Source organism: Oxyura jamaicensis, chromosome 2, assembly GCF_011077185.1.
Source record: "Oxyura jamaicensis isolate SHBP4307 breed ruddy duck chromosome 2, BPBGC_Ojam_1.0, whole genome shotgun sequence".
In the NCBI taxonomy this organism is placed as follows: Eukaryota; Metazoa; Chordata; class Aves; order Anseriformes; family Anatidae; genus Oxyura; species Oxyura jamaicensis.
The window spans coordinates 100398192-100422373 of record NC_048894.1 but is presented as its reverse complement, the minus strand read 5'-3'; the positions used below and the strand labels follow the sequence as shown (position 1 = coordinate 100422373).

Here is a 24182-nt window from a genome sequence, read left to right as displayed (position 1 = left end):
GATGTTATAATTGATTGCTAGCTAGATAGGATCAAAATCAGTTTCCATAAGATAATTTTTATCATGTATATAAACCATATACATATGTAAGGCAAATAAAAAATTATTCTGCTTCATTCAGCAATGTTAAGGCCTTAGATGGAACATTCTAACTATCTTATTTTAATAAGGTAATATACAAATCGGAGACAATTCAGAGCATCAGAGTGATGAAATTAAGAATCATGATCTAAGTATAACACTTAACTGTTTGTTTAGTACAAAGAGATGACTGAATCATATCAGATGTCTGACAGTAAGATAGCCTTCATTTTAGTTTTCAAAGAGAAAGACTACAATGAATAAGATCAATATTAAACAAGAGATATCTAGGTTAGATGTAATAGGAAAAAAAATCTCACCACAAGACTGGTTAAGCACTAGAATGACTATGCAAGAATATTATGCATAAATTTCTAGTATGGGAATTGGTTAGAGATTATTCAGATATGCTTATTCTTCCTCAGAATACAGAGATGGATGAGATGAATGTGCAATGTCTCTTACAGCCTGAATTTTCCACTGTTCTGTAATTCCTTTTGATGAAAGGTCTTCCTTTGGAAGAGAAGCTTTTCCTTCTACTCTACTCCAAAGAAATGTTTGTGTGTGTGTGTGTTTGTTGTTTTTGGTTTGTTTGTTTCCTAGCCTTTTATACTAAAGGGGCATCCAGCCCTTAGTTCTTCACGGAAGATAAAAACAAAGAAAAGCGGTATTTAACAGGTCAGTAACCACAGCAAAGGTGTGGAAAAGACAGCTTCCCTTGGCTCCATCCTCTTTCTTTTTAATTAAGTGCTGACAATGTGGTTGACACTGTGTAAAATACACATAGTTCTTGTTCTGGGGATCTCAGAGTCTAAGAGCTGAGGAATGTAGATCCCTCAGGACTAGTTCTTGTTTCCATGTGCTTTAAAGGGATGATAATTTTTCACTGTAGACCTATGAATCACAATCTAAATTGAGACAGAGATAAATAGAAAGCAAGCTATTTCAGGTGAATAGGGACTTGGAAAAAAAAAAAAAAAATCTATACAACTTACTGCTTTTGGCAGGCAGAAGAACATTAATATAGAAGTAAGTGCTGAGTGGCACAGATATCACCACACTAGCTAAGAATAGAAAAGCTGTCTCTGCTGTCACAGAAGAGGTTCAGAAGAGGTTGATCACTATATTTAAAGTATGGGAGTACTTCATGATACATCTGGCATTTAAATACTCTATTAATGAACTTCCATTCTTATTCAAAGTTGTTAGCAAATCACATCTCCTGAGCAAATGGTCCATTGTCAGTAACTAACTGAAACACAAATTTACTTATTTATTTTAGAAAAAATATAATTTCAAGCAGTGTAAAAATAAAAACAATCATGCAACTATGCATAATTAACATTGCAAGATGTAAAAGTAACTACGAATGTCAAAAGAATATTTCCTGTTAAAGCATAGCATGACATTTTTTAAGTCAAACTAGTAATATTTTATCAACTAACTGAAATAAAGCTAGTGAGAAAACCAACATAAGATTCAAAATATACATAAATTCTTGTTCAGATTCATCAGATTTGAAAGGAAAATAAAAACAGAACAAAAACATTCCAAGTAATTTTAAGTATATCTACTCTTTCTGTAAATTAATATACAGCATTGGTCTGACAATTGTATGGTAGCTTTCATATTGTATATCGGTTTTCATTTTATATATATATATTTTTTCTGATGACTTTTGACTTTCTATGTGCATGCGAGTGGAGAACTATCAGATTGTCATATATATAGATCAGGGTAGAGGCCATACAGAGAGCTATTGATAAATTTAGAGAGCTGGGCATTCACCAACCATATGAAACCATAAGTGCTGGATTCTGCACCTGGGGTGATATAGTCCTGGGCGTTCATATAGGTTGCGGAAAAAGTGGCTGGAGTGCGGCCATGTAGAGAAGGATATAGGGATTTCGGTTGACTCAATATGAGTCAACAGTGTCTTTTGGCAGCCAAAGGGCCAACTGTACCCTGGGGTACACTAACTACAGTATAGCTAACCAGTTGAAAGAAGTATTTGTCCTGCCCTACTGTGTGCTGGTACAGACTCACCTTGAATACTATGTGCATTTTTGGGCACCAAAATATAAGTATGTAAAACTATTAAAATTTGTCCAAAGGAAGGCAACAAAGTGAAGGGTCTAGAGAACATGACTTATGAGAAGCAGCTGAGGTCACTCGGTTTATTCAGCTTGGAAAAGAGAAGACTGAGGGGTGACCTCATGGCAGCCTACAGCTTCCTCATGAGGGAAAACAAAGGGGAGGTGCTGTTCTCTGCTCTCTGTTGACAAAAGATAGGACACTAGGAGTGGTACGAAGCTGTGTCAGGTGACGTTGAGATTAGCTATTAGGAAAAGGTTCTTCACTGAGAATGTGGCTGGGCAATAAAACAGGTTCTTCAGGAAAATGGTCATGATATCAAGCCTGTCAATGTTCAAAAAGTATTTCAACGACGCTCTCAGACACATGGTTTAATTTTTGGGTGCTCCTGTGTGGAGCCACAAGTTTAACTTGAAGAACATTTAGTGTCCCTTCCAACTCAGTATATTCTATGATCTCTGATTCTGTTAACTTTAAAATACACAATATAAATAATAAGCAATGGTTATACAATAAATGTAAACCTAAATATCCTCAATCCAGGGACTGTTACATTTTGATGCAACGGTACCTAGAGGACAAAGTACTTACAAGGCCAAGTGGCTTTGAAGGATGTATAAATCACACAAAGCTAGCTGTACATATTAATATTTCTCAAGGCAAAATGAATCAGAGGATAGTTTGTAAGAGTAACCATTACAGTGTTTTGGTAATGTGGAAAGTATTGCACTGAACTGCATCTGAAAAAAAAAAAAAAAAAAAAAAAGTCTCATACTCATAAATGGGTCTTTATGGGTCTTCAACAGATATAACAGATTTTGGAGTGTAGTAGGAAAAAAGTTTTAAGTAGCAAGCCTATATTTAACCCAATAGTTTCAACAAAGTATTGTACCTGAAAGATGTTTTAAATGTAAATTATTAAGAATTCATTTGTCTAGGTTAGGAAGAAGACACAAATACACTCAGCTTTTTAGAATTCTTAAGATCTTGATGTGGAGACACTAAGGAAATAACGTGTTTGAACCAAAGAATTGTCTATTGATCTTGTCTTAACATTTCCTGTTTATATATCTTCATGATAATGCTCCATGGGGACAAGAATATCTGAAAAAGAACAGACATAACCAAGAACTTAAAGGCAAATATGCAAAACAGGATGATAGGAGCAGACCTTCATTTCTGTTGAATAAATAATATAAGAGACCAGAAAAAATCCTCAAAATAATTGTCTGTGAATTGATACTTTTATAAAACTTTTAAAAATCCCTTCAAAGATGGGTAACTGTTGTATTGATAAATTGAAGAGAGGAGAACCAAAGGACTGAAGACAGGTCTGGCAAAGGATTACCTAAACAAATAGATCAATGTCCTAGGTGTTTGTAGGTGAGAAAATCTTTGGACAAACCAGGAAAAGACAAAAGATATAGTATAAAGATGGAATTCTGACAACACCTCCTTCAATTCTTTTGTAAATTAAAACTATCCAATTATTAATTCCAAAGTGACAGAGACTGGAATTAGAAATGTCTCCTTTCTCTGAAAACAGCAAAGCTTTATCGTTAAAAGAACAGGAAATGGAGAAGCGGGAAAGGGGAAGGGGGAAGGGGGAAGGGGGAAGGAGAAAGGGAAGGGAAGGGAAATGGGAAAAAGAGGGAAAAGGGGGAAAAAGGAGGGGAAAGGGGGAAAAGGAAAGAAGGAAAGGAAAGAAGGATTAGAAAGAAGAAAAAGGAAAAAGGAAAAGGAAAAGGAAAAGGAAAAGGAAAAGGAAAAGGAAAAGGAAAAGGAAGAGGAAGAGGAAAAGGAAAAAAGGAAAGAAAGATTTCAGAATTCCTGTTGCCTCTTTCCTATACTTAGGCACAAGACTGACAATTTATTTTATTTTATTTTTATTTTTATTTTACATTTTGGTCAGCTTGCTAGCTGAGCACTGTGGTGTTTAATATGACCATTGGAGATCACAGTCAAACACACACTTCTTTACACACCTGACCAATGGATTAGTAGTGTACACCAGTCCCTCAACATTCTTTTATCTACAAGTAAAATTACAAAAATCATCAGCTTAAATGCTTTCTCTTCTGGGCAGTAAACATATGAAATAACACCATTTTGGTACTCAGCAATCCCTGAATGATGTCTCCAACTCTAATATTTCTTCCATTAGCAGTGACTTCACTCTCTATTCCTCACATTACATACGGTACTTAAAACCAGTCTTCAGACATATATGTCTAAAAGCTATATATAAGGAACTACGGATTGCCCTTAAGCTGTTCATTAAGAAAGGTGAAATATTGTGATTAATGACCATTCCTACACAATCTTTACACCTTTTTAAAAATTGTAGAAGGAGTTATCTCTGAAAGTATGGGTTACATTTGTTTAGTGTAGGAGTGGCTGTGACTCATAAAAATGTAGGAATATTAAGAGAAAAAAGCTCTTGAATTCTGTTCTGAAAACCATTAGATGTATGCTTACACTACAGGATAAAAGAATAGTTAAATTCACAAAGCTGGCAAATATCTTCCTGTGGGATAACTAGACTGTTCTTAGCCAATATATTCATGTGTAGTGGTGGTAGAATGTACTCTCAAGTTCTGTGAAATTATGTTACAGAATTTCAGCATTGCATTTATTTGTAAAAAATATTCTGGAGCTACATAGCATGTGAAGATGGTATGCCCTAAATATTATTGCTTTTCTGTCTGTATTTCTGAGTAACTACCAACAAAGAAAGCAAGGATAACATTGTGCAGCCGGGAAGAGTTCTTTCTCATGTATTTCATGGATGTCATAGCAAATCTTAGGCAAAATTTAAGGCAGAAAGAACAAAATATGTCCTAATATTTTTATCTTATTGCCTGAAATAGCTCCAGGACAGATTTGAAACAACATCTAGTAATAGTAATAATAATAATAACATCATCATCAACAACAACAATAATAATAATAATTATATCAAAAAAATGATTTTAGTGGTGATTTATCACCAATTTTAGGTAGGATAGATAGTGCACTGGGAAAAGACCTCTGTAATGAGAACTATAACCTCTTCTGTGTCCTGGGATTTCAGATCCTTATGACAACTCAGTCTTTCCCAATCAAAAACTAAACTTTTCTCACTTTCTATTTTTTTCCCGGATTGAAAATGAAGCTAGTTCACCCTGCCTACAGTATGGTGGGATGAACTGGTGTTCTGTGTCTGGGGAGTAATCCAAGAACAGAGTCCTAAATAAGAGTTTCTCCATTACTATTGTTAACTCTCTCATAATGCTAAACTGTTGTGACCTTCTACTCACTTATTAGCATCTTTAATTATATGAGAAATTGTAACAATTATGGAATTTTGATTTATAAAAACATCTTCTAAAGAGCAAGAAGTAGAGATGTCAAAATAATCATAAAAAGAGACTTGCTTAAAGTTTTTCAAATGCTAAACTTCTTTCTTTAAAAGCAAGTCGTGATCCCCAAACTTTTTTATCTGATTGGTCTTGTAATGTGTCAGGGGCCTGTTAACATTTCTGTGTGGCTGGATCTACTGATAGTACTAAAATAGATAATAATTGACATATTTATTCATTGAGCATTAGCACTTGATCCTTCCTACTATGCAAACGAGAAATGTTGACAAATCAGAATCATTTGTATAGAAAATCAGAAATTGTATACAAAGAACATGGGAAAGCAGAATCAGACTCAAGCCTTCTGTTAACTAACAGTAACAAAGCACTAGAACAACTTTGAACTGTTTGAGTGCAGTAGCATTCATTTTTTCACAAGCCAGAAAAAGTTAATCCAAGATACTTTATCCAAATTTACATAACTGACTGCATATATGGTTATGATGTGCAGAACATTTTACTTCACATTTTAATCTAGTTAAGAAACTCCATTGTGAGTATAATGCCATTTGTAATTATTTCCATTTCCACTCAGCGGAAAATCGATCATATATTCTATGTTTATATTCTGTTGCCAATTTTCATTGAGATCTGTGCCGCAAATAAATCATTGGCATACTTACCTATTTAAGATAGGCAGGAATATCTGTGTCCCCCACAGTGACAGGTCAGTATAGACAAATCCTGAAACTTCTCAATGCCCAGGTAGAACAAAAATTCTAAACTAGACTTCAGTTTTGACTGACATAAAAACCTAAATAATATCAGTTTTTTTCGTCTGTGCTAATATACCAGAGAAAGCTTAAATTTTGCTGTGAATGTTGAAATGTTAAATTTTGAAATTTAAAAGTTGCTTCTTTTTAAAGGCAACAACAACTTTAGCTTAGCCAATAGATCTTTAAAACTAAAACAATAAATTACAAAACACTAGACATCATGCAATTCCCTAAATAAATACATAAATTTAGTTTATTAAAAGGTTTGTTGACTAAGTGTTGTAAACAGAAGAAATGGATTTTACAGTGAGTTGTTCATTTATCTGGGGTAGTGCAGGCAAATTAGTGTTTTCTGAAAAATAATGGTTATTGGGAATCAATAAATTATAAATCCTAACCAAAGAGAACAGTGCAGTTCAAAAGCAGTTTTAATAGCCTATAAAAAGATTTTTCTAGTATGTTAGCCAGATTACTGTATACCAGAGAATATAAAATTCCTTAAAAAAACACCTCATTTTCCAGGATCGTAACTATTTAATAGTGTACATTCATACAACAAAACACTTATGTCCAGTGCAGGTATGAAGCAAACACTTAGATTTCTCAACACTCTCTTGAATTCCCTGGTGCAGAATACAAAAACTTTAAAGATGAACAGCAATGCCCTAATTTTACTAATTGGAAGACAGAGAAGAAAAAATATATTTCTAGTGTCAGCAGCAAGCTAAAATACTGGCTGTATGGAAGTGAAATTACTGTTGATTTAGTCAAAACAAAATGTCATCAACAAAATGTCAAAATTCAAGATATTTATTATATAATTTTAAGATATTTTATTATTTAAAAAAAATAAAAAAAATTCTCCAAGCTTTGTTTCTAATAACATTTAATTTCCAGTGTAGTTGTAATATTTCATCTTCTCTGGTGATCCTCTTCATTCTCTTCTGATCAGTGAATGTAAAGATCTTGTTTATGCACATCTATCAGGAGCTGAACAGGATTGATTGTTCCTGTTCTTAGAAACCTTGATTCTTTAAATGGAAAAGGATTAATTTCTATTCAACATTATTATCTCTCTCTGTAGCAGGATTAAATAGACAAAATTCAAAATGGGGAGGTTAGCTTTGTATTTTAAAGTGCTTAACCCAAGAGGGAAATCCTACATACCAAATACTGTATCCTGCATTATCATTTAAAAAAAAAGAAACGTAACTGATAACAGATCCACTTTTTGTTTTGTTTACAGTGTGCTGAAATCTGTAAGTGGATTACCAAATTGAACTGTTAGACAAGTCACTGCCTTGTTTCTTGAATCCTTTTAATGCTAGCCTATACATTCAGAAAGAAACAGCTGAGGTCAGTACTGCTTTGACCAGGAAAAAAAAAAAAAAAAAAAAAAAAAAAAGAGCTTTCTGACCTCTACTGCATCTAACTTTTAGGATTCTGTAGTAAATCAGTCCAGCATGATGAAAGGCTCAACACTGCCAGAACTCAGGTTGAACAAAGCCTCATAAGGGATCTAGTTTGCCTGTTCCTTTTAGTAAATAACAATCTGGATCTCCAGATCTTAGCTTATTAAACAACTAAAAAGTATATGTATCTAATGCCCAGAGCTGCACTAATATTGTATACTAAATGACCTGCCACAGACAGAGAAACTTGGAGATATTACTTCAGTAATGTTGTTCCTTTATGTAACAAAAAGCCACCAGAGTGAAGCAAACATTCAGAGATGTTACCAAAGGAATCACAGTTAAGGAGCTCTGACTTGGATTGCAAGTCTGCACTGAGGAACCCTGCTTAAAATTTTCACAAGATGGACATTTCCTCTACATGTGAATGATTGAATTTTATGGGCTAAGTTGGCTATAACAGGAAAAATCATTTCAGTTACCTTATGTAACTATGTAATTCAGAATTTTTTTTTGAAGTGAGACAAATAATTTGTGTGTGGCTTAGTTTCTGCTTTGATAAGTGGCATTTTTACAGATGGAAAGCTATCATATATAGAAAGACAGATCTCGATTCCTATTCCATCACCAAAATTATTGGCTAAAATCAAGTTTCAGAAGTCTTCAATGGTGAAGGCAGGAACAATCTAGCTTCAAAATTTTTAAAATTAGATATCTACGACAAGAGTCAGGTCCACCACTTCATTGTAACAATGAAATAATAGAAGTGCAGGGAAAATAAAGTTGAAAGAAAGACACAGAGGGATCAGGCAAGGAGAACTCTTATTTTCTTATTATCTTCTCATCTTTCAAATGGTAAGAACTAAATTTCTCTTTCAACTCATTCTTTTCCAGCTGTGAAACACAATAAAATATTGAATGAAGTCTATTTTTACTCTGGTGGATGGGAAAGAGATACAGACTCTTTCTACTTTCACTGTATCAAATCAATAAACCAATAACCAATATCAGTTGCTTTCTGAAGAGTGTTCTATCATTTGTGTGTAATGATTTTCTAACGACTTAATGATTACAGTTCAGCTCCTATCATCAGGGAATCTTTGTATGTTCCATCAGAATTGTGAAGTGACTAATACTGAACAGGCATGTGTGGAAAAATACTTGAAATGGGTTTTTATCTCCTGTTACTCATAGAATTGGAAAGGAAATCAAATAGGATGAGTGGTCAGGCAATTAGAGAGCCTTTGGAATGTACATGGCAGCTGCACAGAAAGTACATGGGCATAAGTGGATCTTTTCTTTCCTTCTTCACTTTTCCACCTTTGAACAGTCTCCTTTTGAAGAAAAGGTCATTCTTCTTCATTTAATCTTCCCTACTTCCCTTTCTTTTGTTGCCACACCACTCCTAAATGTTTATTATTATTATTATTAATATTATTATATTTTTTATTTTTCCCTGAAAAAGCAACCAGAGAGGAGCTGCTAGAAAAAACAACCCTAGTTTTGAGACAAGGGGTACCCTCACTGTGGAACATAATGATAAAAATACATTACCCCCGATGAGTTGTTATAAGGTGTAATTTCATCCTCTGAAGAGATCCTATAGCTGATTGAAATGCTAAGAGAACCTGTTACAATGGAAATATTACTGTTGCAATCACAATTGGTACCTAAAGTCTGGTATGTAACACATGGTTGCTGTAACATCTGTCTAGCTCCTCAAGTTCCACTCCCTACTTCCCATTTATCCTAAAATGACCTTTTGTCAAAGTAATTTAATTCTTTTCTGACATGTCATTTTCCCATAAGTTATTCCATTTCTATGTGAAGAATAATTAAAAGAAAAATACAGCACTGGATACACCCTAAATTTCTGTTTTTCATATAACAGAAATTAAAATAAGAAGAGAGAGAGAGAGAGATTCTTACCTGGCTGAATAATTTCTATTACCTTTTCCCAAATTCCATCAGGGTAAGTTACAATGCAGCAAAAATAAAGACCAACATCTTCCAAAGTGCTCTTGATGAAGGGACATGTCTTCCCTGGAAGCATTTTCAAAATATAGTTTTCCTTTGTATTTGTTTTCAATATGTATGCCATAGACTGGATGCAAGACAGCTATATTTTCTTTATGAGTTACATTATGTTTCATCCAGGATGTCTGGATTATCACAGCTTTTTTTTGGATATATGTATTCCAGTTTCATCTTCTCAGAAAGCTTTACAGTTGAATCTACAAACTTTCCTTCTGCATGGGCTAAAACATGCACAGAAGTTCAGTTTCAATATTAACATTGTGGAAAATTGATATTATAGTAAGACTCAGAAATTACTTTGACAATACCAAAAGCAAAACTCTGAAAAAAAAATGCTCACTAAAAATAAAGTCTAATCCCAGGTAGTATAATTTTGTGAACATTATTGAATGGTTAACACTTGCCTGAACCACACAATAAAACATTTGTTAATTATGATTCTATTTGTCATGATGTTGAAAGAAAAAAAAAGAAAGAAAAAAAAAGAAAAAGAAAAAAAAAGAAAAAGAAAAAGAAAAAGAAACAGAAACAGAAACAGAAAAAAAAAAAAAGAAAAAGAAAGAGAAAAGGAAAAAGAAAAAGAAAAAGAAAAAGAAAAAGGAAAAAGAAAACGAAAAAGAAAAAGAAAAGGAAAAAGAAAATTAGTTAAGAATAGGAGAAGGATCTTACTTCCACAGAGCTGAAGAACAACAGTAAGGAAAGCTGTGTGGTCCATCTCAAAAAACACTGGAATCAATGACTTCGTCACAAATGCTTTTATGCACTCTCTGCACACCACATGCTATTCTCACAGGAAGTTTTTACTTCTGAAATATAAAAAACATCATGAGATTTTTGCTTTCACATTCTAACACCAACTTTGAGATGTTGATGTAATTGCATGAGAGGCTGAATTAATATTGAAATCCACCTCAAAGAAAATTTCCCCTTACTATTGAATCTCCAGCAATACACATGAATACTGTAATAAATGATGAAGCAGGGATCTTTAGGCTTCAAAAGAACAAACAAAACACTTGTGTGTTTTTTACTCAAAATCAACATAATTTTTCCATTTTCTGGCACTTCAGTTCAACATCTATCTATTGTCTGAGGAGCAAGAGATCTAGGAGAAGATAAGACAGTTCCTATAAATTAGAGTTTGTAATTCTGTGATTAGTTACAAAAAGTAATGTCTTAAGGACGGAGAATTTACTTGTGATAACACATCATAAGTCAGTATTTGGGAATCATAATTATGCAGCTTGAATATTCTTGTTAAAGGCATAAGAATCTTCAGTATTTGTGACTCATATTGAAAAGTATCAAAACAAGCTACACTCTTACATTTTTACAGATTTTTCTCCAGACAATTGCAAGCATTTTTGCACCTCAGCAGGCCACAGTTTTGTAGAGCTGCTTAAAATTGGAACAATATAATGATTGATTTGAAGTTTGAATCAACAGGCTAAAATTCTCAAATGAATAAACAAATGTAGTTTGAACTAAAGCTGACAGCAAAAATATTTTAGGTAATAGCCTGCATGAGATTGAGCAGAAATTAACATTAGATCTGTTTAAGACTCCTATCATGATGCAGCAACCTGTATGTAAACCAAAACGTGTATGTTTATCTGTACGTATGAAAATAGACATGTTTTAGAATAATACAACATTTTGTGTTTTGCATTATGCCAGTTCCATGGTAGATCTGTAATTGCACTCTATGACAATTTTAAATTCAAAAACATGTACTACCTGAATTAAAGCTTATATTTACTCTTAGGAAACAATAAAAGGTAATATATTTATATAACTATGTTAATAATAATGTGCCTTTGTTAAGTGATTAAAAAATTATAAAGATTACTTTCCACAATTTCTTAAGCTCATGTAGGTTTTGTGTTCTCATTATCTAGAAAAAGTTTCACTAAAGATTCAAGAACTTTATTTATTTTCTTCTTCTGGAAGGCCTGCCCTTGGAAGGGAACAGATCTGAGATTCAGTGTGAGAGTGGTTTTTCTTTTTTATCCTCATGATTTTTCATTTTTATAAGCAACTCCCTAATTTTCCTGTCCAAGAAATCATATTAACAGCTATAGGTAAGAACAGTCGTTCTAGGTAATATATTCCTCCTCGGAACAGGAAAGTTCTAGTTTGTTATGTTATGAAGAAGTTCTATTCTTCAAATTCATTAGATGCCTTATGCACAAATCAAAGTTCTTTAGAAAAATATGAAAATACTATATGCAACGTCTTTTTTTAGAAACCTGGGTTTAGCCTTCCAAGTGATACACATTTAACAACAACAACAGCAACAACAACAAAATCTTATGACCTTGCTTTCATAGTCTTTTCATTTATGCAGTGTTTTCTTTTCAATTACTGTAATATCCAGACAACTTCCTCGAGGACTTACAACAGCACTACAGCACAAACTTTGAGGACCAATAACGTTTCATAACTCAATGAGCTTCTTTTAAAAAAACTTCACATTTTCTCAGAGCAGTCCTTATCTACAAGTTAACTGAACAATTAACATTTTAACATTTTCCTGTACAAGCCATAAATTGTATTCACAACATACTCCTAGATTGTCCATCTGATCCTGTCTGAAATGTAAATAGAAAAAAAAGTTGAAGACTGAGTCATTTTATTTGTATTACAAATTTATCTCTTCAAACTGATAAAAATATTAATGGACATTTAGATTGTTCCAGAAAATAGATGCATTGCTGAAAACAACAGGAAATTGGAAGCTTCAGAAACCGAACTGCATATTTTGCATAGGATAAGAAAGGATTCTGTGAGCTGAAGAGGTCTGGTTCCTGGATGCCGTGGGGCATTGTGGCCTTTAAACCAGCTACACAGGGTGTGTTTCTTACATTTAAATCTTTAATAACATCAGTGGCTAGCTGTTCTCAATTTGTAGTTGCAAATGAAAGGGCAAAAAGACAAAGTATCTCTCTATCTTGAAGTATTATTTTTTTTTTTCACACTACATATGCATATACAGGTTTACAGATGAGTGATGTTTTGCAAAATCTGCAGTGGAAAGAAAAATATAAACTTTTTTAAAAATTATTAGTACAAATGAAACTTCTTATGTATCTGTTTTCTTTAATTAAAGATAAGAGCAAGTACTCAGAATATCTCCAAAATAAAGACAAATTTTCTTAAATGAAAATTATTCTTAATTTATCTGTACATATATAAATTACTACTTTATTGCTCTGGATTTCATACCCATTTCTCTGCACATGGCATTAAAAGAAAAACAGAAGTTAAGAAATTAAAGTCGAACTTCACGTGATGATTAAGCATCAATGATATAAAATGTTTTCTAAAGACATTTATTCATTGTACAGTAGACACAGTCACTGCAAAAGTCAGTCAGAGATTCTTGGTCAGTTAGTTAGTCCTAAAAACAGGGTCCTTTGTTACACCTGTTAAGAGCAGTAGCCTGTAAATACAGCATCACTGGGTCTTCCCCTAAAGACAGAATTTCAAGTCCCCTCTAAACACCTGGGCAATATGCTTGCATTCACAAATTAGAAAGCTGTAGGCACTGTGTTTACAACTTACCCACTGGTATAATTTGGGAGCAAGCACACAATTTGTGTTATTTTTTTCACATAAGATACAACCTTTAAAAAGAGAAATAAACACTGCCTGCACCCTGCCCTCCTAGGCTGTGGACAAAACAAAGCAGGCTGAGTAAGGGAAGGTCTATCTTCTGCCTTCCCTCCTACCTACCTTACTTCTAACCTGTGATTCTCCCTGTTCTCCCCAGCACCAAAAGGCTGGGAAATCTACATTTCTCTGATCATCTGTGGAGATTTGAGAAGAGACTCACAGGAGCAGCAGCAGCACATATGATCACCCCATCACCTGAGCGGTTCCCTGGGCTCTTCCCCAATGTTTTTTTTTTTTGTTTGTTTGTTTGTTTTTTGCCATTCCCCATAGCCTCACTCTTCTTTCCCAGTAATCCCACTTTCTCTCTGTCCTGTGAATCCCAAAGCAAAGGAAACAGAAATTCACAGAGGCAATCAAGCCATTTTCCACTAATTGTTGGCTAAATGCCAATTACTGTTTGACAGCAAAAACGGCATAGTGGAATTTTCCAGCTGAATGTGTAGCTAGGGTGTGGTTTAAAAGAAAAACTAGAAAGAGAAAAGAACAATTGTGCAGTAAACACAGTGGAGATCTACGGCTTGGATTTTAATCTTGACTTGAACACACATCTTCTGTGACCCTGGGTGAGTCATTTCATTTCCTGGTGCATTAATTTCCCCAAATCCAATACATAGATAATATATAATGAAGGCTGCTGTTTCAAAGCATGTCACAATAATTTCTGTAATGAGGTTCTCTAATGGAAATTGCTATAAAAGTGTGAAGAATAAGAGATACATATAGAACCAGCACAATGTTAATACCCTTTTTAATGATTCATTAGTATTTAAGATGTAACAGATAGGCCTGCAGCAACAGTGCAGAAAGAGAGGCGAATATACTATTGCTACCATCAGAATAAGGGCATTGACTGTGGCAGTGAATTGAAGCAGGAGATAAACAAAAAGGAGATCGCTCCAGATACCATTTATTTACCTATAAACATGACCAATGGGAAAATGGACAGGGAACATGGTCTGTTTACTTTCAGTGAATCTTCAGTGAAAATAATGAAGGCTGGGAAGAGTGAGTGTTTTGCATATTTTGGGCTTGGTCTGATCATTTGTTAAGATTAGCTCTTCCCTCTAGGCACCAGGTTAAGCAACTCAGAATGGTAGTTTAGCAACAAATGATATCACTCCCTCTTTCTCCAAAGATAAGTGTTCTCGTCTGTACTACCATCCACGAAATTAGATTTTCTTTCCATTTTTTAAACAGAACGGTTGAGTGGTACAGTTGGATAAAGGCAACTAATTCAATTTACTTTTTCCTATTCTGCATCTAATCTAATTGAACTAATAAAGACCCCCAAATTGGATTAATCTACAAGCATGCCTGATGCAGTAACATAATGGATAAGATTCTTTAGTATGTACTCATTCACCTCAGACCAGAAGTTAACACCCAGTATTTCTCCAAAGAAACAAAACAAAACAAAACACAACAAAAAGTTGTGAATTAAATACAATCACATTTTAGGAATAGATAACTAAATATGATCCAGACAGGGAAAAAAAAATAGAGAGAGAGAGAGAGAGAGAAAGAATATAAAGGCCTTCTGCAATGTAGAAAAGTAAAGAAAATATAATTTATAAATTATACATAAGTTCTTTTTTTTTTTTTTTTTTTTTTTAAACACACTGGTCATCAGGAGGCTATGCAATATAAGTTATAATTCTATGATGAAATGTTTCAGCCCAAAAAACTGCAAGAGGGAGGTCTTTAGATAAAGATTATGTTCTTACATTTCTGGAACTGGAAAATTATTTGCATTTTTGGAACCAGACCACTAACTGGATATTTATGCTAACACAACACTGAGCTCCTAAACAGGTCAGGAAGCTGAAGACTGTTGGTGATAAAACCACAGCTGCAGTGTAAAGGCTAGATATCACTAAATGTTGAGATCCAGGAAGGGTAGTTTCACATCTGGACATAGAAAAGCTATGCAGAATGACAGAATAAGCTCATGGTAAAATGTAATAATAGCAATAGTATAAAGGTCTGGCTAAGGAACTGGGAGAAACACCACTGCAAAACAAATTTTGAACTAGATGCTGTAAAGCAATACGGCTGCTGACTTTTAAGTGAGAGGTGTGTTAGTGAGAGATAAGAAGGTTTGTGGCATTTCTTAAGTTCACTGTGTAAGTAGTGTTCCTCTGATGTGTTTGTGGCTACACTGTGACAACTTACCAAACTTCAGAGAAGTTTGCATGTCTGTTTGTGTGAGGGGAAAATTCTTAAAACAGATGCTCAAAGCACTCTTCTGTCCATTTGAATAAAACAAAAGTGAAAAATATGACAAAAAAAGTGACTTTAAAACAATTATTAAGACAAATAATAAAAATAATAAAAACAAATAATAAAAAAATCTACTTAAAAAACAGAGAAAACCTCAAAAAAAAAAAATCCCAAGAAAATAACCAAATAATTCATTTTAGTATTTAATATTTTCTTAATTATATAACTGCTTCTTTCTTTAATTATATAACTGCTTAATGATAGAAGTTATCACCAAGCCATTTTCATTAATCTAAATATTTTCTATTATGTGGTCAAATCTGTAAATATTTGCCATTGGTTCAATAAGGTATTTGAAAACATCCACAAAAATATTTTTAAATTCCTCTTTTTTGTTTTAAAATAGGAAGATCCTATTGGATTTCTATTCACTTTTTTTTTTTTTTTTTTTTTTTTTTTTGATTATTGGTCTATGCTATGATCTTGCATTTTTATCTGGTATTAAAGTGGAAGACAGTATTTGAAAGGCATGAATGAAACTAACTCACAAAGGAAAGTATTAAATTACATTTGAGTCTCTATGAATTTAATGTACTAACACTTTTTCGTTGACTATGTGTGTGGGCTTTTTTAATTCTTGTCCTCCTGTTGAAGTCTCTTAGGTTATTAATTTCCAGAAAGTGATATTATTTACAGAAACCTGAAAGTTTCATTTTAATGAAGGAAAATTGGAAGCAGAAGGACTTCAAGGTCCTCAAGCAAATCCATTATTGGGAAGGGACCTTTCCCTTTCATCACAGCCATTCTCTCTTATGCCCCTGTTATCTTTCCTGAACTGTTCTTTTCCTGATTCAACTCTATTTTTATGTCAATCACGCTGATAAAAAAAAAAAAAAATGTTAAAAGCCAGTTCAAGGAAATGGATGTTGGTGCTTTTCCCTTTTGCTGGCAAAGGCTTACTAAACTGTTTCCTAAACAACATTCTCAAATATAGCCAGGATGTGAAACCTTCCTGCAGAGGCAGCTCAGTTAAGGTTGAGGTTACCCTGTATTATATGATATTGTCAGCTCAGACATGTCTCCAAGGGAGATCTGGGGATCGGATAGATGGCAAAGAAGCTTATAGCTTTAAAAATGGCCTTCAAAATCCAGGGAGAAAGTTAAAGAGAGAAAAGACTGCATCTTTTTATACAGCATCTTTAACCTTTTTTTGTTGATGCATTCAGGACCTGATACAGCCTACCTTTCTAGAATGAATAAATAAATAAATAAGTCTCAAGTATCCTCTTAAGGCCTTTTTGTGCCCCTTTTTTGAGAAAAAAAAAAAAAAAAAAAAAAAAAAAACATATAAAGAGCAAAGTGGCAGATTATTTTTTGATATTGCTCATCTCTTTCCAACAAGATCAAAATCAGTCTCCCAGTACTATCTAAAAGCTTCTCCCCCTACACAAACAGAACTAAAGGGTCCCCCTCTCCACCAAACCCCAATATTCTCAAGTTAGCAGTGGTGATGTGTAAAAACAGAAAATCAGATAACTGTTTGCTTTGTTAGCTAGTTCTAGTTTGAAGACTTTTGCATATTGCTTTTTCTAATTAAAAATAAAAAAGGAGGGGGCAGGTTGGTACTGGGCAACAGAAATGGAATTTGCTGTTGGCCCGTAGCTGCGAAAGACAGGTTCGGCCAGGCATTGAAGTGGGGCAGGAAGCCATGTGCCTGCAGCATGGGCCCAGGTTGAAGGAGTCAGAAACAGATGAGAAGAGACCCTGAAGCAGGAGGCAGACAACACCTGATGCCACCAAGGCAGTAAGTGGCCTTGTGAAGCCTTTCATCCAGGTGGCATGGAGAGGTTTTGCAGCAGAAATGGAGAAGAGACCAACTCCCAGGAGGACACAGGGTTTGGGGAAAATTTATTTTCAGACTCGTTTATTTAATCTGTCACACCCAGCCGGTTTGAGATCTTAGAGTTACCTTGTTCTGGTTCGTTACCTGTGTTCTGATGAACAGAAACCAAGGACACCTAGGTTGTACCTTGGTACAGTGGTTTCACAGAAGGCAGGGTAGTGCCTAACACAAGGTCTTGCTAAGTTAGTGATCCTTAATGGTCACAGAGAGGGTTGTATTCAGATTTCCAGAGAGCTAACTTGGCACAAATCCATGGTAGCATTTTTTTTTCATCTTTTTGTACTTTGACTGGTTTTAAATTCTGCAGGAGATACCAACCCAACTATTCAAACTGCCCCTTGAAAGCAGCATACTTCAGAACAAACAAGCAACACATTCCCCTAAAAGTATACTGCTACAGGTATTCAGAATTGAAAACTAAAAATATTTGCTAGCATACTTTTGAACAAACAAGGGTCTATATCCTGCCTCTCTTTAGGGGACAATGATCTTGGGGAGAAAGAATAATAAATAAATAAATAAATAAATAACACGGAAGACCAACAACTACTTCCTAACAAAACTTTAAATATGCAATGAAATGGAAGAAACAAACAAACAAACAAGCAATCAAAAAGACAAATCTGAAGACAAAATTTCTGTTCTATTGCAATTAATTATGTTCTGTTGGTTTTGGATTTTGTTTTTACCACTACACTCTCATATACTGATACATTGCAATTCTTCAGGCAGAAATCCCATCCTTACTAAAATCAAGAATAGCTGTTTCTTGATAACTATGCTGTTTTACAGCTCATTTGCTCAGGGAAGGCCCAACACAACAGTAAAGACTTTTCAAGAAAGGTCTCACAGTAACCTGTAAATTAGTGGAACTAAGGAATATCTGCTGTAATCATTTGTTTTAGTAGAAATAGCATAATTGTACCATAACCTCCTGCCTGATTCACTACAACATATTACATCTGTTTTATGCTAATGGAGATGCAAAGAAATCAATGATATTTATACAGATATAAAGCAGTGGTGAGTCATATGCTCAATTAGTCTCTTCAGTTTGAGAAGGAATATAATAGGTTGTCTTCATTTTCCAAAATTTAGCTTGCAACTGTGATGGTTGATTTCTAAGATCCTGAAAGTTTAATTACATTACAGCAATATGGTTTCAGAGCAATTACAGAATCATTACAAATTATTTAATGAGGATTTATTTTTTGAATTTAATTATGGTGACTGCATAGTTTTATATTTCATTAATTTACTCATAACAAAGGGCATTGGACCTTTTTTTTTTTTAATTATGTATGTGAACTGTAACATAAAATGTCTGTAAAGTAGCATACCTGCTCAAAGATGGCTTATCAAACATCATAACATAATTATCATGGTATATTGATATTGCTATTAATTAAAAATATTATGCTTTTATTTGTACAGTTTGGTTCAATTCCCCTTACTTGAAATTTTGTGTGAAACCCCTGCCAGTTTGAAACCTAACCCATTTTGAACCATCTGAAGTTAAAAGTTGCAGATATTTATTTTGTCTTTCTATTTTATTGGAAATTTTATTTCAATTTTGTTACTATGGAAGAGATTTTTTAAATGTAAAGATCTGTGTTTATGATGTGGAAGTGCTCATCAGAATAATCTGATACATTAGACAGGAAGGAATATAAATAGATAATCTGAGGCAAACCTTACTAGGATAATTTTAAAGAGTTTGTTGAATGAATTTAGGTTGATCAGAAATGATCAGAGACCTTATTTTTGCAGGCAGTTTGTTCTTATAGCTCTATCTGAAGAGTGGTCTTTATGCACACACTGGACTGTCCTACATACAACTGTAGGTTTCAGGTTATTCAGGCTAGTACCCTGGATCCCGATCAAAATCAAGGACAGAACTGGATTAATCAACTTCCTTGCAGTACTGTTTGTATCCCTTATGAGTATATTTGTATTTTGCAATGAGAAACCTGGATATATAGCATTAGTATTCTTTTGTTGTTTAATTTTCAAAATGGAAAATAAAGGATACAATATATCATTATAGCTGATTTTTGTCTCAAAATTCCTGGCTTGACTGAGAGCAGTGTGTGCTGTTTGTGTGCTGTTTTTTATTGTTGTTTCTGTTGTAGATGATGGTAAATTGTATTTCCTGCACGTTGTTTTAGTCTCAATGGACTTTTTTTTTTTTTTTTTTTTTCAGAGCCAAATCAATGGTATTTTCTATTAAACCTGAGATGAATATATATGTGCACCCCTTCCATTAGAGCAGAAAATCTACTACTTCAAAAAACACATATATAATAATATACAGAATGTGGCACCTCAATTAATTCATCAAATTGTGATTAAAATCTTCTGAGAACAAAGATACAGATTTCATGTCATTCTAGTATTAGACATTCTTTGTGTGAGACAGGTGGTATCTAAAGCATCTTAAACAGTTCTCATTCTGCTTTTCTTGAAAGATTTTGACAATGTTAATTACTTCTACAAAGAGAAATTTCTGACGTTCTGAATTCATTTTTTTCCCGGCATGACTTTCTACTGCATCTGAAAAAGGCTAACGTTTGTTTTACTGATACATCCAGTGGAGTGGGTGTGACGTGAGGGGTGGTGGTAAAGAAAAAAACAACAACAACAACAACAACACAAACACATGCAAAACAAAAGAAAACTTCCAGTTATCACTCTTGGATACCAAGTAAGACATTTCCAATGACTCCTATAAAACATTGATATTACTTCTGTGAGGGAGCTTCTGAGAGAGACTATGCAGAGATTAACTCCTTTTGAATGTAGCAGCAATAAAATGTACTGAGTGCAAGACAGAAAGAGGCATGATTCTTCTAATTTTATCCAGGAAAAAGGACACTGCAAACACAAGTGGAGTTCCTTAGTGTCCTGTGATGCTGCTAGCCTGATGTTATGGATGGGTGAGCTGCTTGTGGTCTGTCAGGGACAGAAGCTTATCATCACAAGGTTTGTGCCTCATTTCACTCTCTGCTGGTCAGCAGTAGATTATCAGTAATTCTCAAATAGACTGTGCTAGTTTCTGTGAAATCAGATGAAAAGATTCTACCTAAATCTAAGAAAGGACAACTATAGGAGGTTGGGAGAATGGCAGAATTAGGACATTTTAAGCAGAAGAAATATAGAACTGCTAAAGCAGATCATTTTATATTCTCTTTATTTTCCTTGGAAAAGATGAAGGCTTTGCTGTGCACAAAACTTGTACCTTTCTGCCACTATGGTTAGAGTAATACCATTGCTCTTGGACAGACACAGTTATACCATTACAAAATTTTGTTTATTCATCACTTACGGTTTCATTCACAGATGAGAAGGGAAATATAACACACAAAACTCATGTTTATGTAGTATGCTTGTAAGAGAGGCACCAATAATATTGTTACACTGGTATAAAAAGCAACAAAAAAACTTCTTATTGTACCTATGATGGTATAAAGGGATCCAACATTTAAAATCTGCTAACTGATGTTAAGAGCACTGACTGCAATTCAAAGAGGAAGGTTCAACAAATGTTTCTAGAACTGCAGAAATGGAAAGCACTTTAAGGAGGACATTGATATGCACAGCAAACTAAGAAGAAAATAAAGCTCAAACAAATGAAATCCTTACAAAGTACGGTGGCGCAGGTAGTTAGTGTTTTCACAGGTGTTTATAGTCGTGGTCCTTTGAAATTATTTGCTTCATCAGGCTATTTTACCTTTTACAGTCTCTCTCTCTCTATGCAGACTGTTGGATTTCAGACCCTTGGTTTAGCACTTGTTTCTAGTTGGGCATTTTACATCTAACTGAAAATAAATTATGCCAGCACATTGGGGAGGAAACAGAATATTTTAAAGAGTCATAGGAAAAAGTGTGTAGGCTGTTAAAGAACTTTCTTCTGACACATCATTGTGAATACACTCCCAGCACAGGATAAGATTTATTACCATTAATAGATATTTCAGTTCAGTGGGAGAATAAAACATTCTGCCCTGAAGAGCGACGTTCTGGGTGATTACATTTTGACCTCAATTCCTGCTACACCCCATAGTGAATTTGCCTATAGAATAATAATTCCTCTGCTTAGATCTAGTTCTACATCATGTGAAGTTAAATCTTTCTTTTTATTTTTAAAATTCATTGACTTCTTAAAGTAAGTTATCATTACATGCATGATGATTTTTCATCCATGTTAGATGTTAATTGTTTTGCCATTAAAAGTTTTTTAAAGCATACAGAATAAATTTTCTTTGTTTGTTTCTATTCTTACAGGATGCTAACATAACATTGTCATTAAGAAATTCAGCTTTAAAAAATAATATTCAAATACATTTTTCTGACTCTGGCCTCAGTCCTTTTCTCACTTAAAATAGCAGCTTTGTTTAATTTCTTTCCCTCTGTTGGTGTAATGATACACCCAATAAATGGAAACAATGCAGAAGCAGATTACTATCAACAAACACCCAAAGTGAGCAGAAGTCATTTTCCTCTAACAAATGTAAAAATAGTACAGAAAGGCATTCAGAAGCCACCATTAGCGTTATGCTAGACACCACCACTGCCTTCCAAGCTGTTCTCTGGCTACTTGCTGTGGATACCCCACCACAGGGCGCAGAGAGGGAGAACCCCACACTGCACAGGCAGCTTCAGGAAGCATGGTGCCCCAAATCCCCGAGTCCTCCCCACTAGTGGTTCTTCGCCTACTCACATAATAGCAGGCCCATCCATAGAGATTTTTCATACACAGTTTGTTATGCTCAGTAACTTCTGACAACAGAAGGGTTCTTAATCAAGTGTAGTTTTCATATTAGGTCAGTAACCAGTATGCAAAGAAATTTGATATTCTTTTTTGTGAAACTAATTTTTAATGCTGGAAATAGAACATTTTGCAAGTGCAAAGAAGCCACTCCAAAGGGTTTAAGAAATTGGTTTCCAGAAATAATTTCTGGATTAATGAGCAGCAGATGTCTTAAATTAAACAAACGGATTCAAAATTACACCAAAAGTTTCAGAAAAGTTGTGAATTCCAATGACACTGCTTCTACCTGCAGACGTTTTACATTAGCTCTTGAAAAGCATTTATGAAAAGCTTACAAACTGCAGAGAATCCAGTCTTCAAGGCACTGAAGCATGTGCATAGTCTCAGGATTCAGGAAATTCCAGGTTGGGTAAGGCTCTGAAATTCAGATAAAGTGGATTTAATTGGATGTAACTTAAAGTTTTTTTTGGGCTCTATTGTTCAACTCTGGAAGACACCTTTCTGGGAAAATCTCCCAATGGGTAAGAAACCTGGGTGAGGGAGAATGAGTCATAAACTAGTTGCCATGGCAATGGGAAATGGCTCCCTGTGCAAATCATCAATTACGAGAGCACTAGAATCATAGAATGAGGACTGATAGGAAAGAAAATTTTCTCCTTCTTGATTTTGTAAAATTCACTTCTGAAGTGGAAGCACTTTGAGCTTTTCTAAAATACCCGACATTTGGATTTATGTGATGAGTACTGCTATTCTGATATTAACATAGTGGTTGCTGCCTCAGTCAAGAATACATTTTTCCCAATCCATCTAAATTTTGAGCACTGTATTTTCTTTTGTGAGAAGAGCTTTTGAGGAGTTTTTGTTTGTTTGTTTGGAATTCTTCGGTATTCAGGTTTTGGTTCATCATTTCGTTCAAGGATTGGTACCAAGACACTCTAGCTGGTCTCTGAAGTAAGTAGTGACCTGTGATGCAGAGCTCACAGGGGAAATTAAACTGAGGAGATATGACCTTCATGTTAAAAGTTTAACATAATCTAATGATGGTTTGGATGAAGTTTAGACCTCAACTAAATTGGCTGGCAAGTTTTTCATAACACACATTTATCATTCATGGATCGGAAACAAGGACAGAGGTTATTTTTCAGTTCCCTGTACCTGTAAAACACGAAGTCCCAGGCAGCTAGGACATCTGCTCTCTCTCCATGAAGCTTTGCATTTCTATTTAATGTTATGGAAGGAGTGAGAACTGAGAATACTTGGCTTTAACAGACATGCCTTGCTGCTGATGATCTCATGTATTTCAATATAAGGTGAGGCTTCTGAAAATATTCATTAATTATGAAACGTTTCTAAAACTGCCTTTTTACATAAACTACACCTGTGACAGACTGCAAGGTATGCAAGTTACTCATTCTAATGGACACATCTTGTATCATCTACATGAAACATTGAGAATTGCCAAACTTCACTCTGATGGCTTCAAACATCTCAAATGTTCAACTTGCTAGTAGTGTTATTTGTTGCATGCTACTCTATGTGTTTTGTTGTTTTTAGAAGCACTTCTTATATAGAACAAGAAGAAAAGGGAAAGATACAGTTTTACCTGCCAGTAAGAAGCAAAAATTAGCTCTTCCAGAAAGTACACATGGATATGTATTGCTTGAAAGGTCAGAGCTACTTTTCATTAGCCATAAGAACCTGCTATAAATTAGCCAAGCTTGCCTAGCTGATTGAGACATTTCACACACACAGAAAATACTTTTTTTTTTTCCCCCACAAAATTTACTTTGATCTTTTTATTTTAGAAAATATTTTTTGTTGTTGTTTCTATGTCTTTTTGTGTTGCTTTGAGCAAACATTATGTCAAAAACA

The 24182-nt window shown here is 34.3% G+C and overlaps 1 protein-coding gene across 1 annotated transcript in view; it reads right to left on the bottom strand.

Moving 5' to 3' along the window:
* Positions 1–10124, bottom strand: part of CD226 (CD226 molecule) — a 26791-nt gene extending 16667 nt beyond the window's left edge. The window contains 4 exon segments of the mRNA XM_035317207.1: positions 9634–9734; positions 9736–9887; positions 9889–9962; positions 10082–10124. Coding sequence (XP_035173098.1) covers positions 9634–9734; positions 9736–9887; positions 9889–9962; positions 10082–10124 — 370 coding nt within the window.
* Between the last annotated feature and the right edge of the window lie 14058 nt (positions 10125–24182).